This window comes from Vipera ursinii (assembly GCF_947247035.1).
Source record: "Vipera ursinii genome assembly, chromosome: 1".
Classification (NCBI taxonomy): domain Eukaryota; kingdom Metazoa; phylum Chordata; class Lepidosauria; order Squamata; family Viperidae; genus Vipera; species Vipera ursinii.
In genome coordinates, this window is record NC_139512.1 from 94,465,516 (window position 1) to 94,491,281 (window position 25,766).

At 38.8% G+C, this 25,766-nt stretch overlaps 1 protein-coding gene across 4 annotated transcripts in view; it reads left to right on the plus strand.

Moving 5' to 3' along the window:
• Positions 1-25,766, plus strand: part of HIPK3 (homeodomain interacting protein kinase 3) — a 96,632-nt gene that overhangs the window by 66,460 nt on the left and 4,406 nt on the right. For all 4 annotated transcript variants that reach the window (XM_083348786.1, XM_083348783.1, XM_083348785.1 and 1 more), the window contains exons 3-15: positions 4,710-4,833; positions 7,457-7,576; positions 10,077-10,163; positions 11,061-11,245; positions 11,929-12,088; positions 14,038-14,161; positions 18,395-18,507; positions 18,747-18,868; positions 18,957-19,109; positions 20,187-20,483; positions 21,325-21,465; positions 23,988-24,223; positions 25,208-25,335. In XM_083348786.1, coding sequence (XP_083204912.1) covers positions 4,710-4,833; positions 7,457-7,576; positions 10,077-10,163; positions 11,061-11,245; positions 11,929-12,088; positions 14,038-14,161; positions 18,395-18,507; positions 18,747-18,868; positions 18,957-19,109; positions 20,187-20,483; positions 21,325-21,465; positions 23,988-24,223; positions 25,208-25,335 — 1,990 coding nt within the window. The remainder of the gene's footprint in view (positions 1-4,709; positions 4,834-7,456; positions 7,577-10,076; positions 10,164-11,060; positions 11,246-11,928; positions 12,089-14,037; positions 14,162-18,394; positions 18,508-18,746; positions 18,869-18,956; positions 19,110-20,186; positions 20,484-21,324; positions 21,466-23,987; positions 24,224-25,207; positions 25,336-25,766) is intronic.

The window sequence follows — 25,766 nt, forward strand, 5'->3', positions numbered from 1 at the left end:
CTGTCATATATACTGACTTGATTAACAAGCCACAAACTAATATTTCGTACAATACATTACTGCAGCTTCTTGCAGGAGAAGCTAGCAACTGCAAACACAACACCTGAAATGTAATTTTTAAAATCAGTTGGTAGAACTTTAGTTATTTTAAAAAACCCTTTCTTACATGAATGAATTCTAGGTACTCTTAACCTGCCAACATATAAGGAGGGGTGCCATCACTTGAAAGCTTATATAAACTTTCCTAAATTTAGTGATTGAAAGTAATATTTAGACATGGGCTTAAAGCAAGATGGGAGGATGACCCACAAGTTGTTGTTAAAAGAAAATTAAAAGATACATAATCCAAGAAGCTTTGTTAAGTATGCAAGGGACTAAGAAATGGGTCTATGACAATTTGCCACGGCCAGCTCACCACAGAAAAGTAGCCACAGCCAATTTGCCACCACCAGCTTGTTGCGGCCAAGTCACTGCAGGACAACTTGTCATGGCCAACTCGCCGCAGGACAAGACTTACACTAATATCAAATGGTGGAGTGGAATCATTATAAAGAAGGGATGCAAAAATAGGGGCAAAATGAAATGTGAATGACAAATTTTAAAATAATTTGTAATTTATTTTAAATAATTGAATTGTTAAATTGCCCCGCAGCAAGTTGTCACACAGCGAGTTGGCCATGGCAAGTTGTCCTGCGACGGGTTGGCTGTTGTGAGTTGTCTGCGGCAAGTGGGCCACGGCGAGTTGGCTGTGGTGAGTTGTCCCTTTCTGCTAAGAAAAAGTGGCAAAAGATCTGCCCAAATGTGCCTTCTTTGAAAAAGATCAGCAATTATGAAAGTAGAAGATACTTAATCATACGTACGTAATTGGAATGCATCAAAATGTTGCCATTTAGTTTATAAATTAGACTTCCCAAATTGTTAAAAAGTGTATGGTCTTATTATATAGTAATGCTAAAATCCTCTTGTGATTAGATGTTACTATTTTACGTGAACTATGCCTGTATGATCACCAAAAAGCATTTGCTTCTGAAAATATAATCTGAGCCCCACATGTATGATTAACATACCAGTGTAAACATTATTGGGAAAATATACATTCATGCTAATTAGAGGCTGCAGGAGAAATCCCCGATGTATATTGGGCATGCAGAAGAGGGCCTTCTTATACATTGCTTCCATTTACAGAGTATATTTCCTTGAGGGTTGTCTTTTCCCCCCCATTCCCACTACTGTTAGAAAATCTGTGAATTCATATCCATAGATTAGTGATTTTATTGCTTGCGTTTTACCCTATTTACCCTCAGTGTTTTTGTTTTATACATGTTAAATTAAAAAAATCACCCAGGTGTTCCATTTGAATAGAATAGAAATAAAACTAGTCCTCATTTGGTGACAGTTCACAGGTGATTTAAAAATAACTGTGTGCCCTTTGCAGGTCTGTAAAGCAAAGAAAACTAAGTAAGATCCCAAGCACAGTCACTATTTGGCTTAACGACTAACTTGCTAGTTGTAATTGTGGTAGCTAAGCAAGGATTGTCTGTAAGTATATTTTTAACCCCCCCCCCCAAGTTAAAGAAGTGTTAGTTTAAGTCTGGATATAAAAGAATGGTTTGAACTACGTAATTGGAGTTGACTGGTTTATGTTAAGTTACTTTAGCAAATAACAAGTGAACTTATTGTATGAATGATAATGCATCTATAATTATTATCAATCGCTTCAAAAAAGAATAGGTAAATAACAACTGGAATATTTAGAGGAAGCTAGTTCAGTTTTAGTCCACTTGTGATTCTGCTCTTTCGTTACCTGCCATTCAGTTTGTTCATTTATGACACTTGATAGCAAAATGTGTCACCTGAAACGAGAGAGAGACAAATTGATTTGCATTATTGACAAATCAAATTTGTGGACTATTGCTTCTTTTAACCCAATATCTTTGTATGCAAATTCTATGGAAATGTATCTGGTAGAACTCAATAAAAAGGTGTAGATTTTGACTCTTTCCAGGAATAGGATGAAAAGACAAAAGGAAGCTTTATTATAAAAGATAATGTGTATCCTACACAGGTAGTCCTTGTGTTATGACAGCAGTCGGGATTGGGATTGCTGTTGCTAAGTGATGTCGTAAAGCATAACGTCTCATGACACATTGCTTAGTAGCGGCAATCCAGACACTGGTTGGGGGGGGAGTGTAACTTGAGACATGCGGGTTGTTAAAGCAGGAAAGGGAGGGAGTCCCAGGTAAAGAGTGCAGAGGTGCTACAGGAGAGTGGAGAAGAATCTGGAAAGCCTGGTGCAGATTGCATGTGAATAAGGGAGTGGAGATGTTGTAGATCAGACATGTCAAACACAAGGCCCGGGGGCCAGATCCGGCCCGCAAAGTGGTTTCATGGGGCCTGCGAAGCCATCCTGGAAACAGTGAGGGAACGGCCCCCACTGCCTTGGCCCTGGCCCAGAGACCCTCCTTCTGCCAGAGCCCCTCAGATCTGTCCCACTCCTGCCCAGGCCCCCATAGGCACCCTTGATGCGAATGATGTAGAGCTGGCCATGTCCACCCAGTAGGCCATACGCACTCTAGCCACGCCCACCCAGGCGGCCACGCCCACCCAGGCCACACCCACCTGGCCCCCTGAGGGCAACCGCAATGCTGATGCGGCCCTCAATGAAATTGAGTTTGACACCCCTGGTGTTGATGGATGCAAATTCAGGGGGAAAGGCAGGCGCCGTGGGTATAAGCAAAGGGGAAAAGGAGGATGCAGCGTGTCCGTATATGCAAGAAAAGAGGGAAGGAGGGGATGGCATGGGGGAGATGTATCTAACTGACTGACAACTTTTCCTGCTATATCCCATTGCCTTTGCTTGTTGAAAGTTAGTAGGGAAGGTCACAAATGGCAATCACGTGGGACATTGTAGCTGTGTGAGCTGGTTGCCAAGTACCTGATTTCCCCCCCCCCCCCATGTGATTGTAGGGTGCTGTAAAAGCTGGAACTTTGAGGACCGGTTTTATTAGTCCCATCATCCACTGCCATCATAACTTTGAACAGTTAAGCGAGGGCTACCTCTACATACGTTTGGCACCATTGCAGGGTGAGGGATGGGTGGGCAGATGGGATAAAGGTAAAATGAGGACCCAGATTGTTGGGGGCAATTAAGCTGACTTTGTAATAATGCCGCTTGGGGTGTGTGTGAAAGCCCTAATAAGCAGGCATATACATAGAATGAAGGCTACTGCTAAGCTTGTAAGCCGCCCTGGGTCTTCGGAGAAGGGCGGGATATAAATGGAATTAAAATAAATAAATAAAATAAAATAAATAAATGAATGAATACTAACTGGTTCAATTCTGTTCAGTCTTTATACCCTTCCTTTTTCCCTCCCTCCCTCCCTAGAGAGGACAGTTTCCAAGTAATTTACACTTGGAAGTTTGCAGGTACATATGCCATTGATTTTTGGAGGTAAGCATTTTGGAGTCACAGGTAGCCTATCCATGATCTATAAACATGTTATTTGTAATTGCTAGGAACTATGTTTCCATTAATCATAGTATACACGGTTGTATGAAAATACATATTTCATAGAGATGGTTGAAAAATAAGTATGAATATGTGATTTGATTATGGTTACATTTGGGATATTGGGTACAATCTCGGGCACCATACTCCAGAAAAGATATTTCCACAGCTAGAAAGGTACAGAAAGCGGTAAGTCAAATGATCACCTCCAATAGAAAGAATGATTTCAGTCTTTAAAAAATCTGTCTATTCATTGGTGTGAAGCATGAACCAGTACAAAATGTGAAATATGTCAATTTGTTTAAAAGATAAAAGTAGGAGGTTATAAGAAATATATTAAATCATCATGTAAAAGAAATGAATAGGGTAATTTTATATTAATGGATGAATCTACCCAGAATATTAAAAACATTCCAGAGTGATGACATAGGGGTATTTGTCATCCTCAGAAATATTTTTTCCCCTTGCTCCATAAAGATTAGACTAAAAATAGCAATTCTATCATTTCAGACATAGTTACACTGTTTAAATTCAAAGTAAAAGAACCAACCACAACAAAGACCTTATGCTGCTACCATTTTTGGCTTTTCATGAGATATTTCTTCACCATGAGTGTCACACCACATTAGGATGTGAAGCAGAACTTTTAAATATTTAGGACTTCTATTTTTCAAGATGGCATGAGTTAAAATTTCTGAATGAAAGCTGTCTTAGGTATTCCTTTTGCAAACTTTTTGAAGAGTCATTTCAGTTTGCACAGCACCCCACTGGAATATCACCCAGACATTTTTGAAAATCCAGTTATTGTTTCTATATTGTAATAAATATCCAGAGAAAGTAATGAATGGGGTAGATTAATAAATAAAAATCCAGATATAAGCTGAATTCTTCATAGGCTTTTACTGCAGAAAAGAGAAGATTATTAATAAGCTTACATGCTAACTATCAACTAAGAAAAGCATAGCCCAAACACTGAATTCCTCAAATATTTTTTCACGAAGCAAGATAACATCCAGTAGGCAACTTCAGTGTCATGTAAACTGAATTAAACTGAAAAAGGAGGAAGGCAAAATGTAAAGTTCTTTATGTTGCAGGAACACAAAGTCTACGTGGTTTGATATTTCAATATTATATGTATGTTTTTATTATTATGTATATATAAAACTAATGCAATGAGCCATTGTGCCACTTCTGTTTTCAGAGCACCAGAAATCATATTGGGTTTGCCATTCTGTGAAGCCATAGACATGTGGTCCTTGGGCTGTGTGATTGCTGAACTTTTCCTTGGATGGCCACTATATCCAGGAGCCCTTGAATATGATCAGGTAAAAGAGACTGCACTGGTGCTATAAGAATACTTATTTTAATTGTTTAAAACTGTAATTTGGTCAGTAGGGAATTTAAATTTCATTACTATAAAATTTTTAGTGTATGAAGTATGAACGTATCATGGTAACTGAGTTAGATGCACATCCAGTCAATAGTAAGGCTGTTCCTGTGAATTTCAAGTACAGGTAGTTCTTGGGTTATGACCATTCATTCAGCAACCATTCAAAATTATAAGTGTTGAGTGAAGAGAACTTAAGATATTTCCTTGGAGATTTAGCATCTCTGCAATCATATAATCATGATTTCCAATGTTCCCTGCCAGTTTCACTCAAGCAAAGTTTGTGGGGAAATTGGCAGGAATTAAGGTCCTTGCTTAATGACCAATGCGGCCCTCATTTAACAGAGGCAACCAGGACTGGAATATAGTTAGAATGAATTCAATAAAAGAGTTTTCATTTATACAGTTTTCTGGATGAACTATATAAATATACAGGTGAATAATGTAATTTGAAAAGCAAATAGTTATAGAATATAACAAATAGTTACTGTATAACTACATATAAATGCATGAGGGAAAAATATACTGCTAGTTTATATCATATGTACATCTCCATATCATTCTAGGCTTGCAAGGATAGAAGGATCTGTAGCTGTGTATTTTTTAGTATGTCAGTAGTAGTATTATTCATTATTATTTAGTCAATTTATATAGCCACCCACCTCACAAAAAATGATTCTGGGGAACTTACAAGAATAGCAGTTAAAACCATATCACAATATAAAAACATCAAACATTTATTTATTTAAACCATTTATACAGCTACCCATCTTATAACCAACTCTGGATGGCTACTAATCACAACTTAAAATAACAAACAAAACCATATTAAAGCTAAACACATTTTAAAAAAACCAACCCAAACTTGGCATCAAGTCAAACTACTGATGTGCAAGTATCTAATCTTATCCCAGTGCTTGGAGAAAAAGTCAGGTCTTCAAAGCTTTACTTAGGAGGGTAGAGGCAGAATATTCCATAGGGATCAGCATTTTGATTTGTACCTGGAAACAAACCAGAAGGTGGTGCAGGTCACGCAAAACTGCCCCCCCCCATTATTGTGCACATTGCTTCATTCTGGATCAGTTGAAGTGGCAATTTTATGTGGCAGCTCCTTATAGAGTCCATTTCAGTAATCCAAACGAGATGATCAAAGCATGACTGACCATGAGCAAGGCTTCCAGGTCCAGAAAAGAACCCTATTGGTGCATTAAATGAATATGTGCAATGCCCCCTTAACCAGGACTGCCAACTGCTCTTTGAGCAGGAGCTGTGACTCCAGCAGGAACCCCATCCAAAGTCACAGATGAAGTATCATAGCCACTCCATCTTGCCAGGGTTGAGCCAAAGCCAGTTCTTCTCTATCCAGACCCTTACAACCTGCAGGCATTTGGCTAGCACTGCAGAGCATCATTTGGCTAGCTAGCAACGGAGATATCAACAACATACTGATACCAAACCTTCTTTTTAACATCTACATAAAACCTTTAGGGCAGGCCTGTCAAACTGATCTCATACCAATGGATGAGATCCCCTAGAGCAGGCATGTCAAACTCGCGACGTCACATGACATCACACAACGTATTGCAACTTTCCCCCCATTGCTGGCAATGAGGTGGGCGCGGTTTCGGCATGACGCATGTGGCCTTCGGGCCGGCAGTTTGACAGTCCTGACCTAGAGGTTTTATGTAGATGTTAAAAAGAAGGGGTGAAAGGTTTGAGCCCTGGGACACCCCCTATTGCAGGGGCCTATGGCTTGACATATCCTCTTCTAACAGCACTGACTAGAACCACCTATGGAAGAAGGAGAACCACTGTAACACAGTGCCTTCCATTGCCAAGCCCCGAAGCCAGTCCACAAGGCTACTATGGCCAATGGTATCAAAAGCCTCTGAGAGGTCTAGAAGGACCAGAATGGTCACACAATCTCCATCCTGAGTCCTCCAAAGGTCATTGAATGTGATCAATGTCATTTCAGTGCTGTGCCCTGGTCTGAACCCATCCAGGGCCCTTTGTAGTGTGTGCCAGCCACTCTCTCACCAACCTTCCCTAAAAAGGGAAGAGTGGTGACTGGATGAAGGTTGTCCAAAATTGTGGGGTTCATAGATGGCCTCTTGAGAAGAGGGTGCACCACCACCTCCTTCAGGGCAGGTGGTACCACTTCCTTCTGGTAAGGAGGCATTAATCACTGCATGGGCTCAACAACATGCCACCTCTCAGGTGTGCCATGGATCTAGAACAAAGGTGACTGAGCTCACAATCCCAAGGACCCTATCACCTTCCTCGAGCAACTGACTCCTCCTTCTCCCAGGTAACAAGGCTCAGACTCACTTCTGTCACTCTCTCTTCTGAAAAGTCTGTCAGATTTCAGATATTTCAATATATGCTTGTTCAGAAGGGGTGTAGCTAAAACAATCCTGCATATTTGCTCTGTTTAAATTGAATATTAAGGTCTGTTTAAGTGCAACATTCAAATATAGTACAGTGAAGTGCTTGTTTAGGTTCCAAAATTGATAGCTGTGTATGCGTTGGTGAAAAAAATACTGTGATAATTTTCTCTATAGATTCGCTACATTTCACAAACACAAGGATTGCCTGCAGAGCAATTGTTGAATCTTGGAACGAAGACCACACGATTTTTCTGTAGAGAAAAAGATGCGCCATATTCTGGTTGGAGATTAAAGGTAGTGAGGACACGTTCCTGTGTTCTATGCTTTTGGCTATGTATTTTGGAAATAATTTACTGAGCCATACAAGAGATACTTTGTCACTATTCTCTCTGAAATGTCTCCCCTTTCTGGATAATGATTTGGAAAAAACAATTTTGCTATGGATTGTTTGATTTGTTTCCCAACAATGAACATTGGGATTCAAGCAGAAATAATGTTCAGTTGAGTTTATTTACAATAGCAATTGGATGCCACTTTAGTGCCATTATTTGGTTCAAAACATCCTGGACACTGCATAACAATATAACTTGTACTTGGAAAGAAAATTATTTTTCAAACAACATAAAGGCTTCGAGGCTTATAAAAGCAGCAAATTATCAAGAAAATGTAAGTCTTATATGGGTATATAAAGAGGGATTGATTTAAATTCTGAAGCAGACTTTGTTCCAAGGACTCTGCTTCACTAACTAATTTCCAGAATTGACTACTACAATGCACTCTACATGTTGCTGCCTTTGAAGACTATCTGAAGCTACATTGGTGCAAAATGTACTGGCTTGTTTATTGACCAGTAAAATACACCTCCAATTTTGTGTTTGCTGCAATGGTTTCTGGTAAGCTTCTAAATATAAATCAAAGTGCTAATGTTAACCTATGAAGCCCAGATGCTTCCAGTATTGCATACTTCAGTTAGAAGTGACCTGTCTAATTTGCATCTCCCAAAAACCAGGATGTTGAAGGTTTGTCTCACTCCTCTCCATCTCTATTAAATGTCTTTTCCTCTGGAAGTTCAGTTGGCATCCACCTGGATGGACTTAGGAGAGTAGTTAAAATGAAGCTTTTTGGAGTATCTGTTCGAATGGGAATGCCAGGTGGATTGTTGATTTTGTATTGTGATGGTATCTTTTTGTTACAATTGTTAATTTTATATTATGAATTCTGTGCATTTTATTTATTTAAATGGTTGATTGATTTTATAGATTTTATAAACTTCTGAAGTTCTTAGGTAGAGTCATCAGTACAAAGTTTTTCATTCTTCTAAATAAAGTTTTCCATTGTGAAAAGATTTTTCAATGTCATATATGTCCATTTATTACGAAGGAGACTGAGATAGTTTTGATTTACTCATATTATGAAAGAAATAACATTAGGAATTTGTATACTATATGGAGTTAACACCGAAGTAAAATATAGAATGCAGCGTTCAAAAATCCATTATGCTTTGTAATAAATTTAGCATACATCTAGAGCTATAAAAGATCCAGATTAGGGCCAGTTCTGTACTTGTTTGAATTTGCTGTAACTAAATTCTACCTATAACTTAATCTGGAATGCATTGCAACAGATATTTTCCCTACCTTTCTACTTTTCCAGATTGAATTTCCTATTATTCTACCCTAAGCCAGATAAAAAACGACATAGAAACAGCACTTGGTACCTTTGTTGTGAGACAGATTTATTGCAACCCCCTCAAAAAGAAGTATTCAAATATTCAAAAATACACCCACCCACCCCAAATATACGAAATATAAAAGTTAAGTTTTGTCCTGTATCTACAGGAATAACATAACTAATAGACCTTCCAGTAGAACTTACCAATAGAGGTAATCCTCAACTTAAAACTACAACTGGGATATATTTCTGGTCCTGATTGTATGACATTAATCATTAAGTGAATCACCACAGTCATTAGCTAATTTGAATTTCTTAAGCAAATGTGTCATAAATGTAATTTTTTTAATGGCCATTTTTTTTGCCAGAAAGTGGCAAAAATGGCAGAAATTGGCAAAAAAAATTGTAAGTCATGGTTATGTGACCAAATGATGCTGCAACCAGTCGTAAAGATGAGTCCATTGCCAGGCACCCAAAATGCAGTTACATGCTAGCTGGAGTGTTGTGGCATGACACTTTTCAAACAGTTATTAACTGACTGACTGGTCATAAATTGAGAATGACCTGTAAAATAATACTTGTTGCAGTGAATATTAAATTATCATATTTTTCAGACCCAGGGATTCTAATTATCCTTGTTTTACAGCCTCTTCACAAGGGAAGTCATTCATATTCTCATTTTGTAGGAATACTACTGAAACTTGAGTTAATCTGCCTATGTAAATTCAAGCAAAATCCAAACACAGATGTCAAACATGATTACATATGCCAAATGCAGTTACCTATATACATACATACATACAACATTCTTAAATACTGCATTTTCCTGATAGTATTTAGATTGGGGTTACATTTGTTATGATTATAGCAGTCCAAGATCCAGGTAAGTTTCTGAAAATTCCAAGAAAAAATAATGACAAGGTAACCATTTTTATGTTATTCTAAACAAAAGAGTTGTGTGGTATTGTATAATTTAAACACAACACTCTTTATATTTGGAAATGTCCATATATTTTCAAAAAGTAAAAAGAAAGCATAGTAATTTCTACTGTTCAGTTTTCTGCACTGAACACTAGTATATTAATAATATATGCATCTTTCCCCTACCTTCACATTTCTGAAGACACTGGAAGAACATGAAGGTGAAACAGGTATGAAATCCAAAGAAGCCCGGAAATACATTTTCAGCTGTTTGGATGATATAGTGCATGTGAGTACATGTGTATACATTTGAAATATTTTGTGCTAAGAGCCTTTTGCCTCTAATTTATTTTCTAGTAAATATTCTCTGTTCACTTTTTAAAGTTCTCCCTTTTGTTTTACCTGGAGTTTTGCTTACAGGGAGCACTTTGAATTGCATGATATCCAGATTTATGTATTCATCTGCATGTTCTATCACTGCATGTGAAATTAATGGACTTTTACTTTTTCAAGTAATTCAGTTTGCCTCTTGCCTCAATCCCCATCCCATGTTGTTAATAATGTATAAAAATTCCATGCCTCCCAAGAATTTTGAAAATCTAGATATTAAAAAGTACTTCCTTGCCATGTTTGGTGTCCTTTGCTTTGTAGTGTGAATGGCCCTTTGTTGTAATACCATTAAACTAATACAGTAACCAGTGGAGTTGGTCTTTGATCTGGCACTTGAAGTACACTTGTTTCTGTTTAAACCTGTGATACTTTCAAGCCATTTCCTTATTAGCAGTTCCTATATTTCTTTGCTGCTGTTTATCACTCTTCTGAATAACACAGTAGGCTATACTACATACTGTAGTATAACATTATTGAACTTGATCCAGGTCACTGTGTTGAAGTCTGAAAGCCTCCAGAGCACACTGGGTGACTTGGAGCCGTGTGCACTCTCTTGCCAGTCTACTTCCCAAGCTGTTGTTCAAGGGAGTAAAAATGGGGAGACCTTGAATTTCTAGACAAAAAGTGAGAGATAAGTGCTGTAATGTAATGTAGAATGAAATATTTCTGGATTTAATTCAGATTTATAGAACTTGCTATTGTTGATGTTATAGTTCTATGGTATGATGCTGTTTTACTCATATTTATTTGGAAAACAACATGAAGCAAACTTTTGCATCTAATTATTCAATGCTAGGTGAACATGGTGATGGATCTAGATGGAAGTGACCTTTTGGCAGAGAAAGCAGACAGAAGAGAGTTTGTCAGTCTTTTAAAGAAAATGCTGTTGATCGATGCTAACTTGAGAATCACCCCGATTGACACACTGAGCCATCCTTTTGTTACCATGAAGCACCTCCATGATTTTCCTCACAGCAACCAGTATGTCCTATAAAACACTTTTTATAATGATGCCGGTTGAGCCTTTTTCACTGGTGAAACATGATGTGTTATTGTCTGATCTGTGGTGTTGGGTTCTGGAAAACCTCCTGACAAAGGTTTCTTCAATTATATGAGTGTTCATTTCATGATGATGTAGTTGAGGCAGCATGTTACAGGCAGTTTGCAGATGGCTAATACGTGCCTGAAGATTAGAATTGTTTCACCAAAAGGCAGCATCTGACTGGTCTTGTTTGGGCCTGGTTAGTACTAAAGGGGGAAGGCTGAGAAGTAAAACAAAAAATCCCACAAGGTGGCAGTGGTAACCTGTTGGTGTCCAAGAAATCACCAGGAATACAAATGAAACTTCACTCACATTATTGGGTATTTTGTACAACCACACATAATCAAAATTGTCTTAATAATGTTCCCATTTATAATGCAGGTGTGGTCTGTTGGCATAGTGTAAAATACTAGCACAGGGAGAAGTCATAATTTTCTAACAGTGTAGAGGCGGGAAAGCAAGATGCTCTGCCTTTTAAACATTAAAAACTAATTGCTGGGGTATAGTCAGTGAGTACCACAGTGAGTACACATTTTAGCTACTTTTAAAACTCAGTTTGACTCTAGGATATGGAGTACTTCAATCTTTCTGACAATTCCTTTTTTCCTCCTCTCGTCAACAGTGTGAAATCGTGTTTTCATATCATGGATGTTTGCAAGTACCGGTCAAATTCATATGAGATAAGTAATTGCAATAAAACAATACATTTGGGACCACTTGCTGCAAGCAACACACTAGGTCTGATGCCTAATTTCACCAAGATTGGCGCAGCACAGAACCAGGTAAGTATTCCTAATTTGGCAAAAGCTTTCTTTCTCCTCTTATCTCTATCTGAGATGTTAGAATGGTGGAGGTTTGTAACAGAATCATCAAAGTAGTAGAGAAAGAGAGACTTTCAGTAAGAAAGGTATGAATCTGCACATTCAAGTGCACGGTGGGATGGTGTGGGTATATATTGGGCATTTTATGCAATTTAACTTGGTTATATCTTTGAGTTGAACGGTAAATTAAAGGTTAGAAAAATCAGCACTTCATCTGATGTAAACTCTTACCCACAGAGACATATCCTGAGAAATATGTTAGTATCGTCATCCATTCACATGCGAAATATTGGCTGTGTTTGAGATACATAGGAAACAGGAAATGCAAGTGCTTCATTATTCCCATGCTTATTTGTATAACCTTAAATAGAACGTTCACATTGCCTCCTTAGAGATAGCTACGTGACAATTTTCATAGTAATCATGCAGGTTTCCCCTTGGGTGAAGATGTGGAAGGCTATGTCATTATAAGAAGTACTGAGAGGCTGCTTGCAGCCATAATAAGCATTATTGTTTGCCGTGCCTGAAGTTCCTTGGGCTTTTCCACGATTGAAAGTATAAATAGTTGAGAATCCACAAGGGATTACATTTCAGCATTTATCCTTCTTCTGTCTTGGCTTCTTACGTGATCCCTTCTCAAGAAGGAGGAGGAGGAGGGCTGCACTGATGGGTCTTCATTTAACTCTAATCCGAAGTAATAACTAGGTTCAGTAATTTCATTTGTTCTCTAGAACAGAAGCTTTCAAACCTTTTCAGACTGTAGCTTGCTATAAAAAATGCAAAAAAACCCTCTCCTTCTCCCTCCCCCCAGCACGAAGCAAAGCTGTAAAGAGAGAATTGGCAATGAAAAGAAACTTGTGCTGTTGTAATGTATTTTTGCATGTGTAGATGTTAAAATGGTTTGAATTCCACAAAGATGAATGTCCTAATTACTATCCCAGAAAGTTGTTCCAGTGTAAAAACTAAACTCTTATTCTGTATGCAAAATTATCTTTTCCATTTATCTGGAAGGTTAATGTTTTAACCGAAGAAATGCATGTTTAATGATAGTGGTGTAAGTTCCAGTACCAGTACACATTAGTGGTAATTGGGAACAGGAACCAGGGCACATAAGCAATAAGATCCTAAGGTGGCACACCATATGACAGCACCAATCTACAACTCCAGTTCTGATTGCTGTCGTTAGGTGAGTCCTAGGCAGTTGCAGCATTCCACAGTCACCTGCCAACTTCCCCATTGATTTTGCTTTTTTGGAAGCTGGCCATGAATGTCACAAATGGTGATTGTGGGACACCAGGACATCTGATTGCAAATTGAGTTTGAAGCATCTGAATCACAATCTCATGACCATGGGAACGCTGAAACAGCTGCAACCACATGGACCCCTTTTAAGTCTGCCTTGTTTAATACCGTTGTAACTTTGAACTGTCACTGAACTAGTGGACATTAAGCGAGGACAACCTATAATTTTTTTCCTGAAAAAATGGCTGTGCATGATCTTGGCTGCATTTGAATGTGGGTGGGGGAGTAATTCCCCCCCCAAATTCTTTTTGAAACCTCAGGTTCTGGAACAACACTAGTCTAGAACTTCTGTTGGAAAGCGTTTTACCAAAACCAAGGCAAACGCAATTGAAGCTGTACACACTAAAATGTTTTATTTTAGCGCCCTCCTGTGGTCAAATGCTATTTTTGTTTGTTTGTGCTAAGTATAAAATTGAATTTCATGTATGGTGTTTGTTTCCCACTACCTAGTAAGAACATTATATAATCCTGGTAAACCAAACATAAGCTTACTTATATGACTTAGGCTTTTCTTTTCTTTTGTTTTAAGCAAAATACTGTACATTTTAGCTTAGCCTTAAAAATGTAACAGCCTGTTTGCTGATTTTATAATATACTTATTGTTTCAGACATTAGCTGCAACAGCCCATGCGGTTATGCATCCTGGAATACCCTTACAGGCAGGAACTGCTCAGTTTGGTTGCAGTGATGCTTTTCATCAAACATTGATTATATGCCCCCCTGCTGTCCAAGGTTTGACTTAATTTTTAATGTTTGTTTAAAAAAAAAAAATTTACCATCGAAATGCACTGGCATCTGCTCTCACCTGTAGGAGCATCTTGCTCTTTTTTTGGGGGGGGGGGGTGGAGAGGAAGAAAGGCTATATAGTATCTCTTGTCAGTGCAATACAGCGTGGTTTGGGGTGGGAAGATCTAGTATATTGGAGTAGCAGGTTTTTCCTGGTCTGACTTTTAAGTGACCTTAGTCCAGTCATTACCTCTCAACCTCACCTACCTCGATGGGTTGTTGTTGTGAGGAAAAGTGGAAGAGAGAGCAAAATATACATGCTGGTTTGAAGGTTGACTCAGCCTTCCATCCTTCCGAGGTAGGTAAAATGAGGACCCAGATTGTTGGGGGCAATTAAGCTGACTTTGTAATAATGCCGCTTGGGGGGTGTATGAAAACCCTAATAAGCAGGCATATACATAGAATGAAGGCTACTGCTAAGCTTGTAAGCCGCCCTGAGTCTTCGGAGAAGGGCGGGATATAAATGGAATTTTAAAAAAATAAAGCAGGATAAGAACCTGATACACAAATTACACCAGCTCTTCCCTTAAAAGCCTGTTCAGTAGAACTGGTAACCCAGAATAAGGGACGGGGAAGGTCTACTGAAAGAGAGGGAATAGGAATAATGCCCCCTTCCCTTTTATCAGCAGATGCATCTGCTGCCTTCTGCAAATGTAACAAGCCCTGCATTCCTGGAAAGTCACTTAAAATCTAAGCCTCTCGTGGCTGTGATTATAAACTCTGTGAAATCACTTAATTGCTTTCTTTTAATGGTTCTGTCTTTGTTTCTGCGGGGGAAAAAAGGATGACATTCAGTGTTATAAGAAGATTTGGTCGTATCAGGTTCCTCCTCTAGATTTAAAAATAAGATTTCATTAATACCAATACAAAGCATTTTTATTGGTCATTTAAGTAACATTTATGTGCACTGGAGGAATCAAAGCTTCAATACTACTTGCCATTTCAGCTAAGCTGATTGGACCCTTCGACAATCATATTCCACATAAAGCTATAAAACTTACTGAAAGGACCCCTTTGGGAAATTGGTGAAATGTGTTCTTTGATCACAGAGCAATGCACAAGATGATGATGATGATGACAATGCGTGATGATGCCACAGCCGATTGGAATTTGAAGGGTGTGTCTTGATTGACACTCAGTGGGTTGCTCATGAATTTAGATTGATTGTGCACCTGTTGGTACTTGTTGTTTGTGCATGACAGAGGTTGTTAGGCCATATTTTATGAGAATCTTGATCTTTTTGACTTCCCTGTCAAAGTATCACTTATGCATCTTTTATCATTGATGCTCAGGACTGTGGTGCTAAAGTGGTACAGACTTGGTGGAAATTTAATTACTACTACATTAAGTAGTATTGCTGTCTGCTAGAACTTGTGACTATGTATTTGCTGGCTGCTTAATCCAGAATTAAAGAGGGTATCACTGATGAGTGAATGGTTTAGTTGATACAGCCAACACTGTTCTATAATTTGCAGCCTTGTATCACTTTCTGGTGCTAGGTGTTAAGCTCTACTTCAGTTTAGTATTTCAGGATTGCTTCATTTGCATTTTAGGCATGGTGTATGTTACTGATGCCTCTGTCTGATTAAACCAACACAGAGGCATGTAACCTCTTAGTGGCTGCTTATTTTCTGACAAACTATGCATCCTGGAAACTGCGATTTTCCTTGTTCAGTTAAGACAGTTCAGCATCCTCAGAGGAGAGATGGATGACATGCAGGAATGTTCTTGATTGCTAAATTATGATTTGGTAATAAGGTTGGAGCCAAATAAAATGCACTGAGAGAACAGAGCATACATGACTCCCCACCCCATTTGACTTCTTTATAAGTTAGGAAGCAATTTCTGAGTAAACGTCTAAAACTTTTTCTTCTCTCTGTTTCCTGCTGTCATTGTTTTTCTCAAACTACTCATAGCCAAACTAAGGGGGTGGAAAATCTGCCTCTGATTTGAATGTGTCTTAAAAAGTGATGCAGATAGGCCTTGACTTAACAGCTGTTTGCTTAATGGTGGTTCAAATTAATGATGTCCTTGGAAAGGATGCTTTATGGCAGGGGTGTCAAACTCACAACGTCATCTGATGTGTTGTGACATATCGTGACTTTTTTGCCATTGCCGGCAATGGGGTGGGCGTGGTTTCGCTATGATGCATCCGGTCTGTGGGCCGGCAGTTTGACACCCCTGCTTTATGGCCTGTAAAGCACTTTTGACTGTTGTGAAATGTTGCATATATAGGTCCAATGATCATGAAGAATCCGGTTGCTTGGTAACCTGTTCACACAACCAGTTGCCAAATGCCCTGTGATCATGTGGTCTCCATTTGCAATCTTCTCTGTCAGTTTTCCCAGAAAGTCAAGGTTGCAAACCCTGTGCTGCCTGCTGAGAAAACTCCAGGTCATATCTGGGGGCTGATTGAAAGAATTGCCTGTTGAAGAATTTCAGCTCCGGGCCTTATTGGATGGATAAAATCTATGTGAGTGTATCTCTCCATTCAGGGTTGAAAATCCTTCTTGGATTTTGGCAGGGAGGATTTTCAGCCCCTGAGTGGAGAGATATTCTCACACAGCCTGAGCCAGGCTTTCCAGGGTCTCCCCCACACCACTGAGGTATCCTGTGTTACTTACCTGGAAGCCCATCCATTTAACAGCCCGCAAGATTGCGTAACCACAACCAGGAGTGCCGAGATTATGGCAGTAATATGATGTTTCACTTAACAATCGCTTTGTTCAGTGACCGAGATTCCAATCATAAGTCAAGTGATCATAAGTCAAGGACAACCTGTATAGTTTATATTTGGGAGCGGATGAGGGGGAAAAAAGTTCTTCTTTCAGAGTTGATTCCAGTCAGTGTTGATGTGTGGAAAATCTATGCCTTGATCCTTGTTCTGTGAAGTGCCTCAGGATTTGATTCTCTTTCCACTCCTATTTAATATCTGTATAATGCTGTTGGGTAAGGTCATCTGTTGGCAGGGAGTTAAGTATAATTAGAGTGCTAAAGATACCCAGGTGTACATTTCAACCCCTGGGTGAAAAGTGATGCTGTTGAGATTCTGTCCTAATGTCTGTAAGCTGTGGGGGACTAGATGGAGATGAACAGGTTTGGTTCAACCCAAGGTATGGCTGGGAGTGCCTTAAGGCACTCTGGATCAGGAGACTTTCTGTCTTTATTTTGGATGGGATTGCACTTCACCAAGCAGCATAATCTGAGATTTCCTTGGATTTATGACTCCTGCCTGAAGACAACCTTGGCTCTTCAAAGGGTCTTTCAGCAAATCCACTTTGTCGACCAGTTTTGTCTATTTCTTTATTGGGAGGCCTTGTTCACAGCCACTTATGCCTTGGTCACCTCCTGTCTCATTATTTCAGTGAACTTTACACGGTGCTGTCCTTGGAAGGCCAATCAGCAGCCAAGCCGGTCCAGAGTGTAGTAGTGCAGGTAGTTATTCCTACGCAATAAAGCTGCATTGTTTTCCACTTGGTTTCCAGGTGCAATTCAAGGTGCTGCTTATCACTTTTAAAGCCATTCCTGGCCAGGCCCGTTTATTTGCAGGACGGCTTGTCTCCAGTTATTTATGCCTGTCTGATAAGTTCTGAAAGGATTGGCATGTTCTTTCATCACTTAAGCCAGTGGCCCCAGACTTTTGGGGTACCAGGAACCAGTTCCATGGAGAGAGGTTTTCCTGCAGACCAGAGGGAGCGTGGTTTTGCGTTCTGCACTTGTTTGCGCAGACCAGTTTCTGGCATGCCATGGACCGGTGCCGGCCAGTGGACGGGGGTTGGGGACCCCTGACTTAAGCAATATCATCTTGGGTGCCTTCTCTGTCCTTGCATTTGCCTTATGGAACAGGAATCACCCCAAGATTGAGACGGCCCAGTGCTTGCCTGCCTTTGGCGAGACTTTGAAGATCTATTTTTTCCACCAGGCATTGGACCAGGAGATCTTGTGACCTTCTCTTGCTTGATTCTTTTTATTTTTTCAAGTGCTTCTGAGACTGTATGTTTATTATTTTGTATTATATATTATTTTGTAATTGCCATTGGTTGTTTTTCATTGGGTTCATGCCCTGAGTCACATGCTAAGTGGGCAGCTCTATAAATTAAATTCTAATCTCATATAAACATTAATTTGATTTCCTTATCATTTTGTATCATTATTAAGCATTATTTTTGTCTGAATTAGGGATTCCTGCTAATCATGGGAAGCCCAATGGGTACTCTGTGAGAGTAGATAATGCAGTGCCATTGGTAACACAGGCCCCAACCTTACTCCAAATAAGAGGAGTCCTCTCTCAGGTATGTCAGTTAGTATTCTACTAAAGATTTCGCGTTTTCAAAACTGCACATATTGATACTGTTGTTTAATTTTTTAAGTAACATCATGTCCATTTGTTCTGCACATAGAAAATGAAATTTTTTTCACATGCACATTAAAAAAACACAAACAGCATCTTACCAGGGACTTTAGAGACTCATTCATTTTACTCCCAATAGTACCACAGTCCAATTTTATATCGTTTTTGTGTTTATAACAGACGTGGTCTAATAGAAGTCAGCAACTATTGTTTCCTACATGGCAACACATAACTCCTGTGGCTCCTGCTACAACACTTGCTTCTGATTCTGTGGCTGGCCCACAGAGGCTTGGAGAATGGGGGTATGTTGAAGTCGTAGGCTTTGTTTTATATCATTGTTGTGTAAAGACACCATCTCTGAATAATGCTTTGTTTTCTCTGTCCTACCAGGAAAATGATTCCTCATGGTAACCATTACAACTCAGTGATGACCCAGCCACTCTTAAGCAATCAGATAACTTTATCTGCTCCTCAGCCAATCAGTGTGGGCATTGCACGCGTAGTTTGGCCTCAACCCACACCTACCAAAAGAAACAAAGCGAGGTTAGTATTGAATACGATTTGTAGTTAGTTTAGATGTTACCATGTTTTCAGAATCCCTTTAAAAAGGGGGTAGTGAAATAAAAATAGTACGTGCTTGTCCAGTTGTTGATATACTGTAGCTAAACGTTTGTTTAGACGTTTGATGACTTTAAAAATTAAATATTATATTACAATACAGTTTTCTTCAGAACGTTTAGATTAAAACCCAAGGGAAGCAATCCAACCTCTTCCCCCACCCCCGAAATGTGTAGAATTTTGTTGCCCTCTGATGTTATCTTTCCTTATGACAGTAGTAGCTTCAATTGTGTTTAGGGCAGAAATATACTTTGGGTTATTTTCTGGTAGCTCTAGTTAGTTGTTCCTAAATTTTATGTGCATGAGGATTTATCGATTTTGAACAATTGAAACTAGCATTATAATAATAGTCGTAATATGACTTAGAATAGTATTAAGAATAGTCTTTCTTTTGCTGGCAGCAAGAAACACTGTAAGTGCTCTGTGGAGAAAATATACCCCATCACTACAGAAGTTATTTACAAAGGTATGGGACATTTCAGTAATGGAGAAACCTAAGACCGGGAAGGACAGTTACAGTGGTGAACTGTGTTAAGTAATCCCTGATTCATGTCCACTGAACTCATTGAATATAGTTCCTGATGATTTCAGTGGATTTTGAATCTGATACAAAAATGTCTATGGTGTCCAAGCCAGCATTTCTTCATTTCTTCTTTCCTTTTTTTAAAAAACAAAAAAAACAAAACAAAACAGTACCTTCAGTGTATTGTTCTACATTTCATGATAGATTCAACTCCGAACCTTGCATTCCAGCATATGAACAACCCTGCTTGTGATACACAATAGTTATCCAAAAGGTTTTCCGTCATTATTCTGGAAAACGACATTTTCCATGATACCCGTATGTTCATTGTTTTATGTTTCATATGTTGATTTATATCCATTGATGTTTCAGAGTTTCATGTTGTAGCTTACATCAGTTTGGTAAAGGTAAATAAAATTAGTGCATTTATTCTGTAAAAACATTCTTACAAAGGGTCTAAATAAATGTCTTCTTCACAGGAACAATGCATTACAAAATACCAATATCCAAAATTCGGCATTTGTATCTCCAAAGATAATTAATATGAAGGCTGATGAAAAACTAAGTTTGGTAGAAACGCAGGACAATCATAATTCAGAGAGGCAGGAAAACAGCTATTGTATACCACCTGTCAGGCAGGATCCTGACCCATCTGTTTCACACAAGCAGCGCCAGGCTATCATCATTGCAGATTCCCCAAGTCCAGCAACCAGTGTGATTACCATCAGCAGTGACACAGATGATGATGATGCAATGCAGAGGCATTCAGTTGCAGAGTAAGTAGGTGCTCCTGTTGCACTCTTAACTTCTTTTCCTATAAGTTGTATTGCACATGTAATCTGGGGGTGCATTAGGAAATGGTTCTACTTTTTAAAAAAATAAATAAAATAAATTAGGAGTCAAATGGATTTTTTTCTGAATGTTATACACGATAGATCACTTAAGCCAGCTTTTGTTACAGCTTTTTGAACTGAAGTTTTCATTTGTAAACTAGAAGGACTCTGTGCTGCATATGACAAAGAAAAATGAGCTCATGTCTGTGTGCCTGTTCAGGGATAGGCACTGAAAGAAATTCCACGAAGAGCATATACCGGTATGCACAGCATGACATTGCCCAGCACGTATAGCTACAGGCTTACCGAGTGACCCTTCTCCCGCAGCTGCAAATATTTGTGGGAGATGAAGCCACTAAAAAAAGAAGCCTGGGATACTGATGGAGGAAGACAAAAGTAAATCTGACCAAGCACTGGTACAAAGTGAAGTCTCAGTCTTAGGCAATGGTCAGAAAGGAGATGAAATGTTGCTACTTTTCTTTTCCTCTTGTGTTAGTAGTCTGTCGTCCAGCTTATTAGGGAAGAGATGGTCAATACATCTGCCTGGCTACTGTGACCTATACATCCATTTTGCTGCTGACGTCACTTAGATTTTGCCAACTTAGATTTCCTTTGATTCTTCATGGAAAAAGTCTTTTGTGGTAATTGAGAAAACTATTTGCACTATGTTATCTGGGACTTCCGGTCTGTGAATTCTAATGAGGGTTATAATAATAAGAGCGAGATGCATGAGGACTGAATATTAGTAGGTACGGCGTGAGTATGTCCCTCTTTTTTTTTTCAGATGCAAAGGAAGTCTTGATTGTGAAGCTTGCCAGAGTACACTAAATATTGACCGTGTGTGTTCATTAAGTAGTCCTGACAGCACTTTGAGCACAAGCTCTTCTGGACAGTCAAGTCCATCCCCTTGTAAAAGACCTAACAGGTAGGAATTGTAAATAATTACACCAGTGAAACACATACAGTACTAACTTTCCAATCCTGGCCTAATGAGGCATGGGAGGCATAGTTCTGTGTCTTTGCAAACATCTTTTGCTGCTATTTTCTCCTTCTTTTGTTGTCAACTTAAAACCAAGATGATTTACACCTAACATGCTGTTACATAGGAACAGGAACTTGAGTTAATACTTTCAAATAAGGTAAGATGTATTTGAAAATGTTTAACTGTAATCTGTTTTTTATGTAACAGCCTCTGCTTGTTTTCCCACTTCAAAGAAAAATAGATTGAAGTATTTTGTTCATATTTATTGCGCTTTATTTACCTAAAACCTTTCTTGCAACTTTTTGTAGGAACTTTATACAGGGAGTGCAGAATTATTAGGCAAATGAGTATTTTGACCACATCATCCTCTTTATGCATGTTGTCTTACTCCAAGCTGTATAGGCTCGAAAGCCTACTACCAATTAAGCATATTAGGTGATGTGCATCTCTGTAATGAGAAGGGGTGTGGTCTAATGACATCAACAACCTGTATCAGGTGTGCATAATTATTAGGCAACTTCCTTTCCTTTGGCAAAATGGGTCAAAAGAAGGACTTGACAGGCTCAGAAAAGTCAAAAATAGTGAGATATCTTGCAGAGGGATGCAGCACTCTTAAAATTGCAAAGCTTCTGAAGCGTGATCATCGAACAATCAAGCGTTTCATTCAAAATAGTCAACAGGGTCGCAAGAAGCGTGTGGAGAAACCAAGGTGCAAAATAACTGCCCATGAACTGAGAAAAGTCAAGCGTGCAGCTGCCAAGATGCCACTTGCCACCAGTTTGACCATATTTCAGAGCTGCAACATCACTGGAGTGCCCAAAAGCACAAGGTGTGCAATACTCAGAGACATGGCCAAGGTAAGAAAGGCTGAAAGACGACCACCACTGAACAAGACACACAAGCTGAAACGTCAAGACTGGGCCAAGAAATATCTCAAGACTGATTTTTCTAAGGTTTTATGGACTGATGAAATGAGAGTGAGTCTTGATGGGCCAGATGGATGGGCCCGTGGCTGGATTGGTAAAGGGCAGAGAGCTCCAGTCCGACTCAGACGCCAGCAAGGTGGAGGTGGAGTACTGGTTTGGGCTGGTATCATCAAAGATGAGCTTGTGGGGCCTTTTCGGGTTGAGGATGGAGTCAAGCTCAACTCCCAGTCCTACTGCCAGTTTCTGGAAGACACCTTCTTCAAGCAGTGGTACAGGAAGAAGTCTGCATCCTTCAAGAAAAACATGATTTTCATGCAGGACAATGCTCCATCACACGCGTCCAAGTACTCCACAGCGTGGCTGGCAAGAAAGGGTATAAAAGAAGGAAATCTAATGACATGGCCTCCTTGTTCACCTGATCTGAACCCCATTGAGAACCTGTGGTCCATCATCAAATGTGAGTTTTACAAGGAGGGAAAACAGTACACCTCTCTGAACAGTGTCTGGGAGGCTGTGGTTGCTGCTGCACGCAATGTTGATGGTGAACAGATCAAAACACTGACAGAATCCATGGATGGCAGGCTTTTGAGTGTCCTTGCAAAGAAAGGTGGCTATATTGGTCACTGATTTGTTTTTGTTATGTTTTTGAATGTCAGAAATGTATATTTGTGAATGTTGAGATGTTATATTGGTTTCACTGTTAAAAATAAATAATTGAAATGGGTATATATTTGTTTTTTGTTAAGTTGCCTAATAATTATGCACAGTAATAGTCACCTGCACACACAGATATCCCCCTGAAATAGCTATAACTAAAAACAAACTAAAAACTACTTCCAAAAATATTCAGCTTTGATATTAATGAGTTTTTTGGGTTCATTGAGAACATGGTTGTTGTTCAATAATAAAATTAATCCTCAAAAATACAACTTGCCTAATAATTCTGCACTCCCTGTATAAGATCTAACATTCTTGATGCTTAACAATCAATTCAGCAAAGCTATAACTATGCAAAACAAAACCACATTGTTTTAAAGCTGGAAGCTAACAAAGTTCTTGTGGCTTTGAATTCAATAGCTACGAATCAACCTTATTCCATATTCTATATATTATTATATTTTGAATAGTTCAACATAGAGGTTAAATTTGAGCAGTTTGGTTCAGTTGTGAGATTCTTGGAAGTCTCATCTTTAAAGACATAAAGTTATCATGCTACTCTGACAATTGCCGTAGCAACTAGGTTATTCTAATAAAAAAAAGACACCAGTATTACTAAAGCTGAGGCGAATGTTTGGCAATTTTTTGTTAAAAAAAGAAAAATCATAACAATTGTTAAGTTAAAGATCATTACCATATTTTTCAATCCCCTTAGCACCGTTGATTGGCTACAATATATATGTTACTTTTTAAAAATCATCTTTTTTCTCCTCCTAGTAGCAACCAATTAGATTTGGTTATATCTCTCTGGATGTATACTGCTAAAGGTAGAAGCCCTATATAACTGATAAGTTCTTAGTGGTGTTTTACTTTATATTATAGCATATCAGATGATGAACAGGAAAGCGGCTGTGATACTGTGGATGGTTCCCCCAGCTCTGACTCTTCAGGTCATGACAGCCCATTTCTAGCAAATCGTTTTTCAGAAGCATCCAATAAAAAAACAGAAACCAGAGCCTCTGCTAACCTGGAAGCCAAACCAACTGTATGCGCTGTGGTTGTGCCACCAATAAGGATACAGAACAGGTTAAACATAGACGGGCCAATGACGAACTCAGGTACCTTTGGGGGAGAGGGTGAGGTTATTTTTCTTGGTCTGTCTTGCTTAATACTGATTGCTTTCCAAATGTTGGTGAATTAAGATTTGCTTGTGTAGTTGATTGTTCTCGTCTTCTTCATTGCACCCAAATCCTCTAAAAGGTATTTCTGGAAAATTAGGGTTCCTGTTTGCATGAAAGTCTTCAGGCAAGGGCCATGTGATCGTGTGTAAGTTGATGCCAGAAAAAAATGTTAGAAAGCACAGGAAAATTTTTTCTTCAGGGTAGACCTGATATGCCATATTCACTAATTGCTTCATCATTGACAGTTTTTGTTTGAGAGGTTTTACTGGCACAAAAAAAGCAGGAAAGAGAAAAGATTTACAGCCTCGACTTATGCTTATGACTGGAATTTCCATTGTAAGTCGTTGCTGTTTCGAGTTAGATTTTACGACAACTCTTACAGCGATCAGTAAGCGAATCACTGCACTAGTTAAATGAATCGCTTGGTTATTAAAGAAATCCAGGTTCACCAGTGGATGTTTTTTGCTGGACAATAGCAAAAATAAATAAATTGCAAATCACAATCATGTGGTCACAGGATGCTGCAACTGGTGCTAAATGCAAGTGCCTGAATTGCAATCACATGACTTCAGGGGGTGGTGTGATGGTTGTAAGTGCACATATGGGTCATAAGCCACTTTTTCCGAGGCTGTTGTAACTTTGAACAGTTATTAGATGGCTGATAGTTGAGGACTACCTGCACAATGTGTGCATGACCTTCCACTCATTCAGATTATATGTAGTAATTAAGCCAATTAATGTCTATATAATCCTTCCTCACCTCACCCCCACCCCCCAAATAATAATCAGGGTTTATGAGGTTTTCATCCCAAAACCTCCACAGACCTTTTCAGGTAATGTTTAATATCAACAATGAATATAAAGGTGTTTTTTTTACTCAAATAACAAAGTTTAGAACTAACCCTGTTTACATTTTCTTAGTCAATACCTGCCAACCGCTGGTAAAACGTCGATCTGCTCGTGTAAAAACCAACCATTCTTCTGGCTTGGGTAATCGTCAGCGAAAATTTATGTCAGCATTCCATCAGCAGCATTCAAACCTCGGTCAAGTATGTGTGAGAATATTATATTGCAAATACTATTTTCTAATTCATTCAGGCTGCTCATTTTAATCTAAAATTGTTTGCTACTGTTGTAATTATTTCATTGATGTTAAATTCTTACAAGTCAAAAGCAACATCAATACAATGTATTTTCTGTGACTGCCTCTAATTCTTGAATATTTATCTTTTACCAATTATGACATATGCTGCACAAAAGTGTATCTATAGGGCAAGATAATATTGTGCTCAAGGCTTGAAGACTTCTTAATTTAGTTCTATATGAGTTGCTGTTTCAGTTTAATTAGATGCATCTAATTAACTGCACAGCTATCTGAATGGAGTTAACTGATTGTAGGAGAGATATTGTGTGTGTACACACTGGAAAAATATTTTTTTCCTTTCATAACATCAGAAATTGGAATAACCTAATTAAACAT